Below are 14,589 nucleotides of genomic sequence, written 5' to 3'. Positions count from 1 at the left end.
AAAAAAAAAAAAAAAAAAAAAAAAAAAAAAAAAAAAAAAACTGAATGTATCACCTCCCATCCTAATTTTTTACTATTCAATTAACAGCACTTCTAGTCCCAGTCAGAAAGCTGAAGAGTGTCGTAGATTCTTTCATTCTCTCTCTCTCTCTTGTGTTTTTTTTTTTTTTTTTTTTAAAGATAAAGTCTTGCTCTGTCATCCAGGCTGGAGCGCAGTGACACAATCAGAGCTCACTGCAGTGTTGAGCTCCAGGGCTCACCTGATCCTCCTGCCTCACATCCTCTTATACACACAATTAGTCACCACTTTCTGATGACTACTTCCTGAATACAATATATGCTCAAATACTAGAAAAAGTATTTTTCCATAACTATATTCACATTTGTATCACTCTCTCTATATAAACATCTCTCTGAAGTGACGGAGTAATTATTTCATAATTAAGTCTTTACAAAGTTTCACACTGAGGTGTTTCTTTAAGTACTTCATTTTGAACAACAATTATGGAGAAAACACCTTGGCCTTCAGTGACCTTAATCAATGTTGGTACTGAATGCAGTGGAGATCATATGACAGAACTTAAAAAATTTCCTTTTATGATCCTAGAATTACAAATGTTGGATATCACTGCAAACATTTCTCTAAAATATCCCTGTTGGAAGCTATACATCAAACAAACATACACAAATGGTAACTCTGTAAAGATCACAAATGTATAAGTATAGACTTTATAGATATATAAAATATATATATACACACACACATATATATACACATACATATACATACACACATATATATGTATATATAATTTTTTACTTGAGATGAAGCCTCACTCTGATGTCCAGGCTGAGTGCAGTGGCACGATCTCCACCACCTCTGCCTCCCTGGTTCAAAAAATTCCCTGCCTCAGCCTTGCAAGTAGCAGGGATTACAGGTGCCCACCAGCACGCCTGGTTAATTGTTGCATTATTAGTAGAGACGAGGTTTCATCATCTTGGCCAGGATGGTCTTAAATGCCTGACCTCCTCATCCACCCACCTCGGCCTCCCAAAGTGCTGGGATTACAGGCCTGAGCCACTACGCCTGGCTGAGAAATTATATTTTTAAAAAATCATTTTAAATGCAAAAAAATTCTGGTGGTTTTGCACAATATTCCACTAATAGCACTGTACTTGAATTAGAAAATGCTATGTTATAGAAATAAAGGGTATTCAATTAGGAAAGGAGGAAGTCAACTTGTCTCTATTTGCAGACAACATGATTGTATATTTAGAAGACCCCAACATCTCAGCCCCAAATCTCCTGAAACTGATAAGCAACTTCAACAAAGTCTCAGAATACAAAATCAATGTGCAGAAATCACGAGCATGCCTATACACCAATAACAGACTTAAAGAGAGCCAAATCAAGAATGAACTGCCATTCACAATTGCTACAAAGAGAATAAAATACCTAGGAATACAACTAACAAAGGATGTAAAGGGCCTCTTCAAGGAGAACTACAAACCACTGCTCAAGGAAATAAGAGAGGACACAAACAGATGGAGAAACATTTCATGCTCATGGTTAGGAAGAATCAATATTGTGAAAATGGCCATTCTGACCAAAGTAAATTATAGATTCAACACTAACCCCATCATGTTACCTATGACCCTCTTCACAGAACTGGAAAAAACCACCTTAAACTTCATATGGAACCAAAAGAGAGCCTGTATAGCCAAGTCAATTCTAAGCAAAAAGAACAAAGCTGGAGGCATCATGCTACCTGACTTCACACTATACTACAAGGCCACAGTAATCAAAACAGCATGGTACTGGTACCAAAACAGAGATATAGACCATTGGAACAGAACAGAGGCCTTGGAGGCAACACCACACATCTACAACCATGTGATCTTTGACAAACCCGACAAAAGCAAGCAATGGGGAAAAGGTCCCCTGTTTAATAAATGGTGTTGGCAAAACTGGCTAGCCATGTGCAGAAAGCAGAAACTGGACCCCTTCCTGACACCTTACACCAAAATTAACTCCAGATGGATTAAAGACTTAAACATAAGACTTAACACCATAAAAACCCTAGAAGAAAACCTAGGCAAAACCATTCAGGACATAGGCAGAGGCAAGGACTTCATGACTAAAACACCAAAAGCAATGGCAACAAAAGCCAAAATAGACAAATGGGATCTAATTAAACTCCAGAGCTTCTGCACAGCAAAGGAAACAATCATTAGAGTGATCTGGCAACCAACAGAATGGGAAAAAAATTTTGCAATCTACCCATCTGACAAAGGGCTAATATCCAGAATCTGCAAAGAACTAAAACAGATCTACCAGAAAAAAACAAACCCCTTCAAAAGTGGGTGAAGGATATGAACAGACACTTTTCAAAAGAAGACATATATGAGGACAAAAAACATATGAAAAAATGTTCATTATCACTGGTCATTAGAGAAATGCAAATCAAAACCACACTGAGATATCACCTCACGCCAGTTAGAATGGCAATCATTAAAATATCTGGAGACAGCAGATGCTGGAGACGATGTGGAGAAACAGGAACACTTTTACACTGTTGGTGGGAGCGTAAATTAGTTCAACCATTGCGGAAGACAGTGTGGCGATTCCTCAAGGACCTAGAAATAGAATTTGACCCAGCAATCCCATTACTGGGTATATATCCAAAGTATTATAAATCATTCTATTATAAAGACACATGCACATGTATGTTCGCTGTGGCACTGTTTACAGTAGCAAAGACTTGGAACCAACCCAAATGCCCATTGATGATAGACTGGACAAGGAAAATGTGGCACAAATATACCATGGAATACTATGCAGCCATAAAAAACAATGAGTTTGTGTCCTTTGTAGGGACATGGATGAATCTGGAAACCATTATTATCAGCAAACTGACACAAGAACAGAAAATCAAACACCACATGTTCTCACTCATAGGCAGGTGTTGAACAATGAGAACACATGGGCACAGCGAGGGGAGCATCACACATTGGGATCTGTTGGCCGGTTGTGGGGGGGGGACTATGGGAGGGCTAGTTGTGGGTAGGGAGTTGGGGAGGGATAACATGGGGAGAAATGCCAGATATAGGTGACGGGGGAATGAAGGCAGCAAACCACCTTGCTATGTATGTACCTATGCAACAATCCTGCATGTTCTGCATATGTAACCCAGAACCTAAAGTGCAATAAAATAAAAAAAAAAATGTGGATAAAAGTAAAAGTAATGTACTTTTAGAAACCTGGGTTGAATTATTTAAATAGAAGGTCAACTGTGAATAAATAAACTAATAACTTCTAACATTTTAAATATTCCAAGTGACTACACAATAAGCAATTATGTACAATTGTTTCATTGAAAAATGGCTGGCTTTTTGTATTTGAGGCTGCTTCTATTTAAACATGTGCAGTTTATTTCTGATTTGACACGTCTCCATGCTAATACTCCTAACATTCATTCAATCCTCATGATTTCCCACCACCTCTAAACTTATTTCCCTGCTTATAGCTTATCTTCAGGTGTCCTGAAAGGAACAACGTAAGTAGAGTGATCTTTCCTTTTTATTTTCCCTCTAAATAATGTTTTAAAATGTAAATTTAAATTTTATCATGCCCTCTTGACATAATACTCTTCAATAGCACTCCAAGCTTTCAGAAGAACACTTATAATTCTTGATTCATTAGCTTTCAACACAATATATTCTTAAGTCTTTATATCAGTGAACATAGAAGCATTAAAGCATTATTACAAAAATGAGTTAATGAACCTCTGTTGTAGTTGTCCTACTGCATTATAGAAACTTAGTGATTCGTATTATTTCTGCAGAGAAATAACACTGATCTCACTTCAAAGTGAAACTCTCAGCTATATTAAAAAATACTGTGGTTTATGTATTTATAAAGGAATACCAAGATATAACATTCAAAATAAGAGACATTGGTACTTTAATACTCTCATTAATAGTCACACCTCTATGGACATAAACACTTAAGGTACTTGCTGGAAACCCTTCAACCTTTATAGAGCAGTTTGGCATAATCCAAGATACACTCTTTGAAAGGAAACCAGCCAATAGGAGCTAATTTAGGCACAAGCTGAACCTTGAGGTTCTGCAGTTTTCATTTATTAACCTAGCAGTAAAACAGTTTCTCTGTTAAAGATGCAACTAATAATCATTGTTAATATTTATTAAATGCTTACAATATGATTGGCATGATTTTAAACTTGAATTATCTTATTTGATTCTTACAAAAACCCTATTAGATTAAGTATCACTATTACACTGATTCTAGAGATAAAGAATGTGTGGCACACAGAAATAAAAGGAAGAGCCCATCAATATCACGTAGCCGTTGGTAGAAAAGACAGAATTTGACATAGGCCGTTGGACCAGAGCCCATGCTATTAAGAATGGCATTATATTTCCAATGCAACAATAGGTACCATCTTCAAATAGATATTCTTGGAAAAACAATGAACAGGTAGGATTGCTGACCCTCGACTTCTTAGAGGATTATATAATTGTTCACTGAATTCATTTAAAATATATTTTTGTGAAATTACTAGAAACTGCTTGTAGTAGCCTCAGTATTCTAATAAAATTAAAAAAAATTTATAATGAATTCTACATCTAAACAGTTCCCAGAGGAATTGGAAGTGATTTGGGTAAATTACATTTTTTAAAAGATCTCTGGGACACAACAGGAACCAATTCTTTGGCAAATGCTGTGAAACAATACTTGGTAATAAAAACAAAAGTTACTTACTGAGAAGTGTTTCGATATTATTACAGTATGACCACTGAAATTAAGAAAAAAAGGAACACAATAGGCCCCATTAATGAGCCTGTAATAACTCAAAATGGGATATGACATGATTGGCTTCTGTCCTCTGCTCAATGCTCATTTTCATTTCATTTACCTCATAATAACATGATCCAAATTTTATGCAATTAAATATGTTGGACTTGACTTATGGGACTATGGTAAAGTTTTACATAAAACAACATCATAATTTTGTTTCTATCATAACATGAAAAACATAAATCAGTAGTGACTTTTAAAAGAAAACATGAAGTCTCGCAATTTAGCTGAGACTACACTTACTTAGAAGTACATTATGTTTTCAAAGCTCTTAAATAACTTTTCATATATGACTTTAAGGAATTATCTTTATGTCTGATATCTTTATGAAAGCTTAAATTTTTAAATATCCTAATATCTACCTACTAGGAAAATTAACAATTTATTGGCCTAGTTTTATATAGGAAAAAGATACTTTCTTATATAGGAAAAAGATACTTTCTTATATTAAGTATTTTTTAATATTTTTTTCTTATGTTAATTATTAATATACTAAATTTACTACATAGATTTTATTCTTTTTATGCTAGGAATATTTTTTTCTTATATTACAATATATTAAAATACTAATGTAAGAAAGAATACTACTAGAAGAAAAAAAATCTATGTAGTAAAAAAACTTCAAATTTCATAATTTGAGGGTAAAAATTTGATTTGGAGGAATCAAGATATAAATGCAATTAAAAGACAGCTGCTATGAAAACCAAAAGGATATTTTCAATTTCCACAATATTTCTTATATTTGACTACATTTACATACATAAAGATTTTTCTTTGAAAAGTCACTAATGGAAAGAGCTAAATTTCTGTAGATTTTTTTAGAAGAATGAAAGTTGGAAATTTATTTGGAAAGCTTCACCTCTTGGTTTTAATTGCAAATAACTGAATCTGACTGTTTTCATTTCAGTTAAAATTTAAGAAAATAATACACACATTAAAAAAAAAATGAATGCCCATTCAAGAGTTAACTAAGGGATAACCTATTTGAGTATGATTCTGGTCATGTGTATGTATATTAATTTTTCCTAGGTTTTGCTTGTTCACTGCCGTGTCCAGAATTACATAAAGTGTCCAGATAGTCCAGAACTCTCTCACTCATGAGCTTCTACATCACTCTTTTGTATCTCTTCAGGTTACAAAAACCTCACCTTATCTAGCATTCAGCCTGGAACTGTGTGGACTTACTTAGAAATGTAACCACCAATTTGCATCTTGTATTCTAGGGTCTTATAAAAAATCTTTTAAAATCTGAGGCATTTAAAATTTGAGGGCTTTCTAAAATCCCTGACAAATTCCTAGCAACTAAATTTAAATAATGTAAAGTTAATTGATTAACTTCATACATCTATCTAGGATAATTAAAAAACAATGAATACCTGAAATGAATTAAAAAACAATACTGATAATTAAAAGAAAAAATGAATACTGAAAATCTGATGAAGGCATCCTTCCCAGAAAAAAAGTAATATATTCACACATAAACAACAGTTTTCCCACGTATTGGGGGTTCAGAGATCTAAGTCTCTTCATGAACTCCTACCACAGAGTCCTAGTAAAAAAGCTTTTATCTAGAAAATTTTATCTCAGAATGGAAATCATTATACTACATTATCCAATTTTTCTCCATTTGCATATCAAAAATTAAACATATAATTGCTCAAAAAGCACTTTACTGTCATAATTATGAAATAATGAATATTATCTAATAAGAAGAATATGAATATCAATTTCACTGTACAAACTGACCTATCTAGGTAATCTCTCACTGCTAAACAAGCCTGTGTCCAAATTTTTCAATTATTTTAGACCTTAAGATTGGATATATTAATTTTTTTTTCTTAACCATTTCCATTATTTGTTTTTGGAAGTTAAGTGAACTCTGAATTTGTCAGTTCTGTCAGTCCCTTTATGTTTGCATCCAGTACAGAAGGAAGGTGTCAAAAGAAATGAAACTCCACTGAGTGTCTAGGGAATGTAAATATTTCTCTTTCTCTGCCCTAAGGATTTGTTTGTCCAAATTCTGACAGTCCATGAAATCTTTGACACTGAGACCTGTCAAATATTAACAACTTTGCTTCTGCCAAACAGACTCATCATTTAGACTTTTATCTTTGAAAAACAAAAACAAAACAAAAAGCAAATGAAAAAGTTTTATGTCATCATCCAATTCAAACAATCAAAAGATGTAACTGATATAAAGCCTTCCTATTTTCAGACTGGGAGCTTTTCTGGTAATACAAAAATCTGTAGGTAAAGTATCAAAAATTACCTTAGCAACAACATAAACAGTCTACATGTTAGTTGTCTAAAAATAACTATTTTAAGTTTTAAAACCCATAGCAACTTGATATGGGAAATTCTAAAGTTCAAATCAAAGTTACTGATTTAATATAACAATTTGCATGATCTCTTTTTAAAAAAATAACTCAGATGTAACTGCAGTAGTCAGCTCCTATTGCTATCTCTGTTTATACCTCAAGCTTTAACTACTGCAAACCAGTTTGTTAGTCACATCCTTGTTCTAAACGGCAGTGTAGAATTTCCTTAAGCACTACTTATTTTTTTACTCCACACTCCCAAGAATTTGCACTAGTATAATTTCCAGACTCTTTAAAAAACTCCTTTATCAAACTGTCCAAACCTACGTCTTCATTTTTAATTACCACAAGTGTACTGCATCTCTGTTATAGAAAAGTGAGTCCATCTGATTGGTCTCCCTACACCTTGCTAAACCTTAACCTCTCAACTTTCCAGTGTGCTTCCTTAGAGAATTTGCTCATCATCTTGAAACAAGGTATCCTTCAGATTTCTAGTACAATCCAGGATACAGTCCTAGATTTCATACTGGCTCTACAGTTACCTAAATTTCATTCACATTTCAATAGGTGGAACTATAAACACTCTTGGGCTATAAAATGGCAATTTTATAAAACTCAACCTAATAAAAGCATTTTTTTTTCTGCACTTTTGTCACATTGTTTGATAAATGGTCTCTTGGTGTGAGATGTATACAATCACATGAACTACCATCAGTTTCATTTCTCAAATGAATAACAGTAAGTTTTATGTCTTAGTATGTTCTCATGGCAAAGGGTATATACATTTAAAAATATACTTTTTAAAATGAATTTCCAAGGGTATTCTCATTGTGATTAAATTCTAAAGTATCACTATGAAACATTTACTAATATTGATCACAAAATCTAGATTGTCCCATGAAAATAAAATTTAGTTAAACCAATCAACAGTAGATAATTTAAATAAATTTTCTAAGAACACTAAAAGAAAAAGAAGCATCAAAGACAAAACAAAACATAACAACTTCCTTCCTTTCCACAAATGGTTCTTTTACTCATGTGGTGCTCCCACACCAGCTGTGCAAGCGTGGAAATATTATTTTTATCAAGGTGGAAATATCATTAGTAAGCTTCTATTTTGTCCATAGAACTTATATTATAAAAAGAGAAAGTGATTATTCAAAATGAAAGCCAAATAATAAAATTAGTAGAACCACTAATTTATGGCAATTAGTGTGGTAATTTGTGGTAGCAGTTGTGGAAAACTGTATTTTTATAATTCTTGTTATCATTTTATTTTTATATATTTTTATATTTAGCTAAAGAATTACTTTATAATTCTTTAAAAGACTCTTAGTGAGTCTTTACCTACATGTTCCAGTAATAGTGAATATTAACGTATTAAATCCTTTTAGTTTAAATAAATATAACACCTACATCTTGATTTGACATGTCCCAATAAGGTCTTTCTCCATAAGACATAACTTCCCACATGACTATTCCATAGCTCCATACATCACTAGCTGATGTAAACTTCCGGTACTGGATGGCTTCAGGTGCTGTCCACCTAACTGGAATTTTTCCACCCTGTTATAAAAAGAAATGAACATTTTAAATATGTATAATAACTTATATATTATTTATGGCAATATTATAAATACATATGTGCATTTTTGGTTGGAAGTTCAGCAGCATCAGGTCTACCCATCTTGAATCTTTAAGTGTATTTAAAGTTACTAATCTGATTTTTAGAATCCCATTACAGGTTTCCTCGGATCAATTTTACAAGGCATCTCAACTGAATGAGTTATGTGTGGTGTTAGGACAAGAGTATATTGAAAAAACAATGATAGGCCAGGTGTGGTGGCTCACACCTGTAATCCCAGCACTTTGCGAAGCCGAGGTGGGTGGATCATCTGAGGACAGGAGTTCAAGACCCAGCCTGGCCAACACGGTGAAACTCTGTCTCTACTAAAAATACAAAAACATTTGCTGGGCATGGTGGTGGGCGCCTGTTATACTGGCTACACAGGCAGCTGAGGCAGGAGCATTGCTTGAACCTGGGAGGCAGAGGCTGCAGTAAGCAAGATTGTGCCATTGCACTCCAGCCTGGGCAACAAGAGCAAAACTCCATCTCAACAACAACAAGAACAACAAAGACAAATTAGGCAAAATTACTATGAAAATGGAATAAAATATGGATAGTTTAAATAAATCTCACATTTTCTTTTTTTCTAATCTCACAAAAGTTATCAGGATTAGCATAATTAATATTCTTATAAATATTTAAAATGTGATTATAGTTTTCTACAAATATGAATGATAGTTAACTAGATGTTGTTGTATGTAACTATATTCTATTTATATGAATCTCCCAATGTAAGATAGTCATCATCACTTTCCTTCTTAGCCTATATATATTGTAAAATAATGATTCTTCCAGAAAAACAAAGAAACAAAAAAACAGCAACCTTAAAATGCTTAGCTCAACCTGCTTCATTTCTTCTGTTTAGTTTTACATCATTAGACCTTGATTTTCTGGTAGAAAAATCTTAAGAATGTGAAGAAGTGCAGTAAATGACTTTTCTTACAGTAGTTGTATAGACAGCTTCTGGATCATCCTCTATAACTCGGGACAGGCCAAAATCTGACACTTTACAAACGAGATTGCTGTTGACAAGAATATTGCGAGCTGCAAGGTCCCTGTGAACATATCCCATATCAGCCAAATATCTCATTCCAGCAGCAATGCCTCTCAGCATTCCTACTAACTGAATGACTGTAAATTGCCCATCATGTTTCTGCAGGAAGACAAAAATAAAGGCCCAGTTAACTGCATACATTAAAAGGGACAAAAATAACCCTGAAAAATAACTGCATGCTGGTTATTTACTATTGCATAACATATGCAATATTATTAATCTGATTTTCGAAGACAATTTTCTAACCTCTTACTATTTTACAATGTTCTCATTTTACATTGAAAAAAAAAGTTCATAAAATTATATTGGTAGCAAGCATAGTATATTTAGAATAAGTGGATAACATTGGTACTTACCCTGAGAAATGCATCTAGGGCTCCATTCTCCATGAATTCTATTACAATCATGACTGGTTTCCCTAAAATAAAATAAAAAAAAGTTTCAGAAGCCATAACCTGAACTTTAAGATAATTTCCTTTCTCATGTCCCAGTAAAACACGTAGTGCTCTTTTGAAAGAATGAGTGTGTGAAATCTGAGCATTTCTAATGTTTTTAGTGTTGCTGCTAAGCTCAAAAAGTCATTATATATCTGCTTGGAATATGGTCATGATTCATAAAATTAAACCATATAAATAAAAGTCAATGTGTTCTTCTGACTCCTGCTTTGTGAGTAAAACTCAGAGAAAATTATACTTTATGTAAAATGTAAAGACTATATTGTATAATTATCATGGCTCTTAAAGGGAAATAAAAACATTTATCAGTCATTCCATCTATCAGAGTCTTCAACTCTAATCTGGCATTCATTTTTTTCTGTTTTTGTTTTCCTTGAGGTGATAACATAAAGGAAGAATTTTTTGATTAGTTACATACCAAGAAAATACATTCATTTAGATTACACAACATATTTCATAATTTGATTGTTTTATTATATACATAATACTAATTTCTGACAATCGGTATATTTGATAAAATAAAGATATAACCAATATCTACCTCTTGTGACAACCCCTTCCAAATGGACAACATTTGGGTGGTCAAACTGCCCCATGATGCTTGCTTCACATAAAAAGTCTCTCCTTTGTTTTTCTGTGTAACCAACTTTCAGGGTTTTTATAGCTACTGCAACATCTCTTTTCCCTGGAAGTTTCAAACGGCCACTGCAGACTTCACCAAATTCTCCTGGAGTAACAGAATAAGCAGGCATATTTCAGCTTCTAAATATTTTAATTTTCTTTTCAAAGTAAATGTATTGAATTATTTTTCTTTATTAGTAAATTATTTTAAGCATTTAAAAATATTTTCATAAAATACTTGGCACAGACCTGTAAGTTACACTGAATACATTCCCATAGATAGGGGAGTCTAATTCCTAGACAAAAAAGTTGTTTATGAAAATAATGGCATAAATGAAATTAAAACTTGAAGATACAATTTAGAGCTCCTTCAAGAAAGCCTTTAACTACTTTACATGCTTTCCTAAATTGTTTGTTAAACGGGCTACTATTTTTCAGTTGAATTACCCAACACTCAGGGTTAACATTTAGATTTAAATTATGCTATTATATATTATATATATTTAAAATTATTATACATATTATATTAATATATAACCTAGACTACCTACTAAAGCATGAGGACATATTAGCAAATTCTAAACATTGCTCTATGCCTTTTAAGTTTGAGAAGAAAATATTTATTAAAGATTTAAATCTGGAATTTATATGCATTATGTCTTCTGGATTTAAGAGAATTAGATTCAGAAATGCATAATTATTATAAAAATGCATACAAATAGAAAATAATATTTCATTTAAATAATTCACACACATTAATTTTCTACATGAATTTAAAGTACAACGGCTAATACCTACAAATACAAGAAAAAAGATAAAAATGAAAGTTTTGTAAGACGACAGTAAATCAAGTAAATGCCCAGCAAAATTCCAGAAATTTCTGATCTTTTCAAAATACTAAGTCATTTCTTAAATGATAGGACAGAATTATTATAAAATAGCTTTTAATAGAACAATCTTAAAAATCCAGCAGAAAACCATAACTATATGGATTTTTTGTGCCACATGCTAGTTTTTCACATTTTTTCATAAGATTTCATAAACAAGGACAGCCTCACTGCTTCCAACAGTTCAGGTAAATGCAAAAGTACTATACTTGAGGGATAATTATTTGCCTGTCATTATGATGTATGACTTTCGATCTTGGCTAAATGGAACAGCTGAACAAGGAAGCTACAATAGCCTTACCTGCACCAATCACACGCTCAATTTTAATACAGGAGGCATCTAGCTCCTTGGCGAATTGATGGACAGCTCTATTTGGGTCCTCATAGGTTTCAGGGTCAATGTAGGTTTTGGTGCCTGGAAATTTAACTGTAATGATGTAAGAAAGCATGACTGTGATGAAGCAAAGCACTTATTGTGCAGTCAGCCCAGGAATTTCATTATGCAGAGTGCTCCTTGGAACAGTGAACTTGCTTCCACATCACCTGATTCACAGCAGTTTTAACAGCCTACTTCAGTCTGCTGGCGTATAGGTATTATCTGCAAGCTTCTATAGGTAACATAGGATCCAGCTCATAGGTTACTAACTGAATTGCTTTTCCAGTAAATTCAACAAAAGACATTTCACCAAAATTTCTGACATGCCTATCAGACTGGAGGTTTAATTAAATTCGCTGCTATCATGGCATAGTTCAAGCCATATTTCGGTTTGTAATGGACTTGGAAACACATTTGTAAATCTACCAGTCAGTCAATCAATCAAATTAATACACTGGGAAAAGAAGACATTTCATTTACAGGTAGCCTACTACACTGACAGCAATATTAAAAACATTTAGACATCTTACTGGTTCTTTTGATTTATTTTTTTATAGACCAACCACCTTTGACATATACATAAAAATTAATACAAGATGTGAGGGACTTCCATCACAGAATCAAAGAAATATCTTCTAAAGACAGTTTCATCTTCACCTTCAAGGGCAATAGAGGCCAGATATACAAAGTGCAGAGTAAAGTTAGAAAATTTACAATATTCCTGGGATCTGTTAACCAAGTATGACAGCGATTTGAAAGAGGAATCGTTTATACGAACTTTCAATTATAAGGCTCTGGAAGATCTTAACTGCTGAAGAGGTAGCCAATATGCCTCACAAAAGGTAGTCAAAATGCAAACAACATAGAATCATCTTAAAAGTTAAAATCTTCTTAAAATGCACCCAGAAGCATGCAGGTAACAGATAATGCTATGTCAACTTTAAATTAAATTCAATTACAATAATGTATTCCAAATCTAATCATTTGGTAAAAGACAAAGATAAGATAGATAGGCATATATTTGGTTATATTAATGCAATAAAAAAATTACACTATACCCTCAAAAAAAAACTTTATTGTTTTAACAAAGCCACTGAACAATCTTCATCAAATCTTACTATTTGGAGAACAATATATTTCTTTATATATTACACTGCAGCCTAACTGTGCTTATGTCATCACATTAAAATTATATTTTAAAAATAAACACATAACAAAAAGAAGCAGAATGTATAAAGGAAAATGGGATTTAAAAATCTTGATTTATTCTGCTGTAGTTGATTGTTTATCCAAAATTGATTGTCTTAAACAATTATTGTTGCAGTTTATAAAACTGACAGATGCTCATTTGTTACTAAAGCTGAACATGAAAAAAAAAAAAACACGAGAAGAAAAGAGAGAGGGGATAGAAGGAGAAAAGAGAGAAGAAGGAGTACAGGGAAAGGGGGAAGAGAAAAAGAGAGAAGGGAAGAAAACAATAGGTTAACCTCCTAGATTGGCAGGCAGATGGAGAATGAGCCATCTTCTTTCTTTCTTTCATATTTTTTATTTTGTTTTGATAAGGGAGCTAGATTGGAGGTAACCTTCTGCATCTCAAATGGTCTCTGATGGTTCTTTATTCAAGCTGTCATAAAACATTTTGACAGGCCAGAGCTATTTTGGCATAAAAACATGAAATACTGCCCAGCTTGGATTTGAAGACATTGTTAGAAGAAATGGTAGGAGGAAACAAAATGTAAATGGGAACTGCTTCACTAAATTCCTCCACTGTGTTTATAGCTTTCAATGTAGCACTTGGGGCCATGGTGAGTTAAGGGCACCTGATACAAATGACTGGACATTCTGTTAAATTTGGTGCTCTAAAAGCCAGTTAAATGGTTGTTTTCAAGTTTCTGTGAAAATGCAGTCTGGTGTTTTAGCACCTGGGAAAATTGTTCATGTACTAAATAGAGGAATAAAAACACACCAAGTTGTAAACAGCTGGTTACCATAGTATTATACTTTCTATATTAAGTAATCATAAAATCAAACCAAATAGTTCGTTTTAATCAAACAACAAGAAAAGATATCCTTGGAAAATGATGATTCAAAATATTAAGAATTAACCAGGATAGGACATGTTAAGTGTATTTTTCTCATTATTCATTTAAAATGAATGTTTAAAATAAGGACAATATTGACATTATATCTAAATATTACGGTTTATCCTAAGTTGAGCAATAGCTTTTGCATTTTAAAATATTATTTTCATTTCTCATGAAAGTCAAACATCTTTAAACCACCATTGCTACTTTTCTCTGAAGATGAAAACTGTTCATATACAGCAAGCTTATCTTGTCTATATCAGCAAGTAAGGCATGCAGTTATATA

At 32.9% G+C, this 14,589-nt stretch overlaps 1 protein-coding gene across 6 annotated transcripts in view; it reads right to left on the bottom strand.

Moving 5' to 3' along the window:
• The window catches only part of EPHA7 (EPH receptor A7), a 181,794-nt gene that overhangs the window by 8,714 nt on the left and 158,491 nt on the right, over positions 1–14,589 (bottom strand). For 3 of the 6 annotated variants that reach the window (XM_032275230.1, XM_032275228.1, XM_032275232.1), the window contains exons 10-14: positions 12,145–12,270; positions 10,877–11,062; positions 10,237–10,298; positions 9,770–9,979; positions 8,616–8,765 (exon numbers count right to left, since the gene is read on the bottom strand). In XM_032275230.1, the coding sequence (XP_032131121.1) occupies positions 8,616–8,765; positions 9,770–9,979; positions 10,237–10,298; positions 10,877–11,062; positions 12,145–12,270 (734 nt within the window). Of the gene's footprint in view, positions 1–8,615; positions 8,766–9,769; positions 9,980–10,236; positions 10,299–10,876; positions 11,063–12,144; positions 12,271–13,272; positions 13,580–14,589 lie in introns of those variants that run through there. The other 3 variants (XM_032275229.1, XM_032275231.1, XM_032275233.1) reach the window with 2 other exon arrangements.

This window comes from Sapajus apella, unplaced genomic scaffold (genome assembly GCF_009761245.1).
Source record: "Sapajus apella isolate SASKATOON/1434 unplaced genomic scaffold, GSC_monkey_1.0 scaffold6, whole genome shotgun sequence".
Taxonomy (NCBI): domain Eukaryota; kingdom Metazoa; phylum Chordata; class Mammalia; order Primates; family Cebidae; genus Sapajus; species Sapajus apella.
This window is presented reverse-complemented; position numbering and strand designations above follow the sequence as displayed.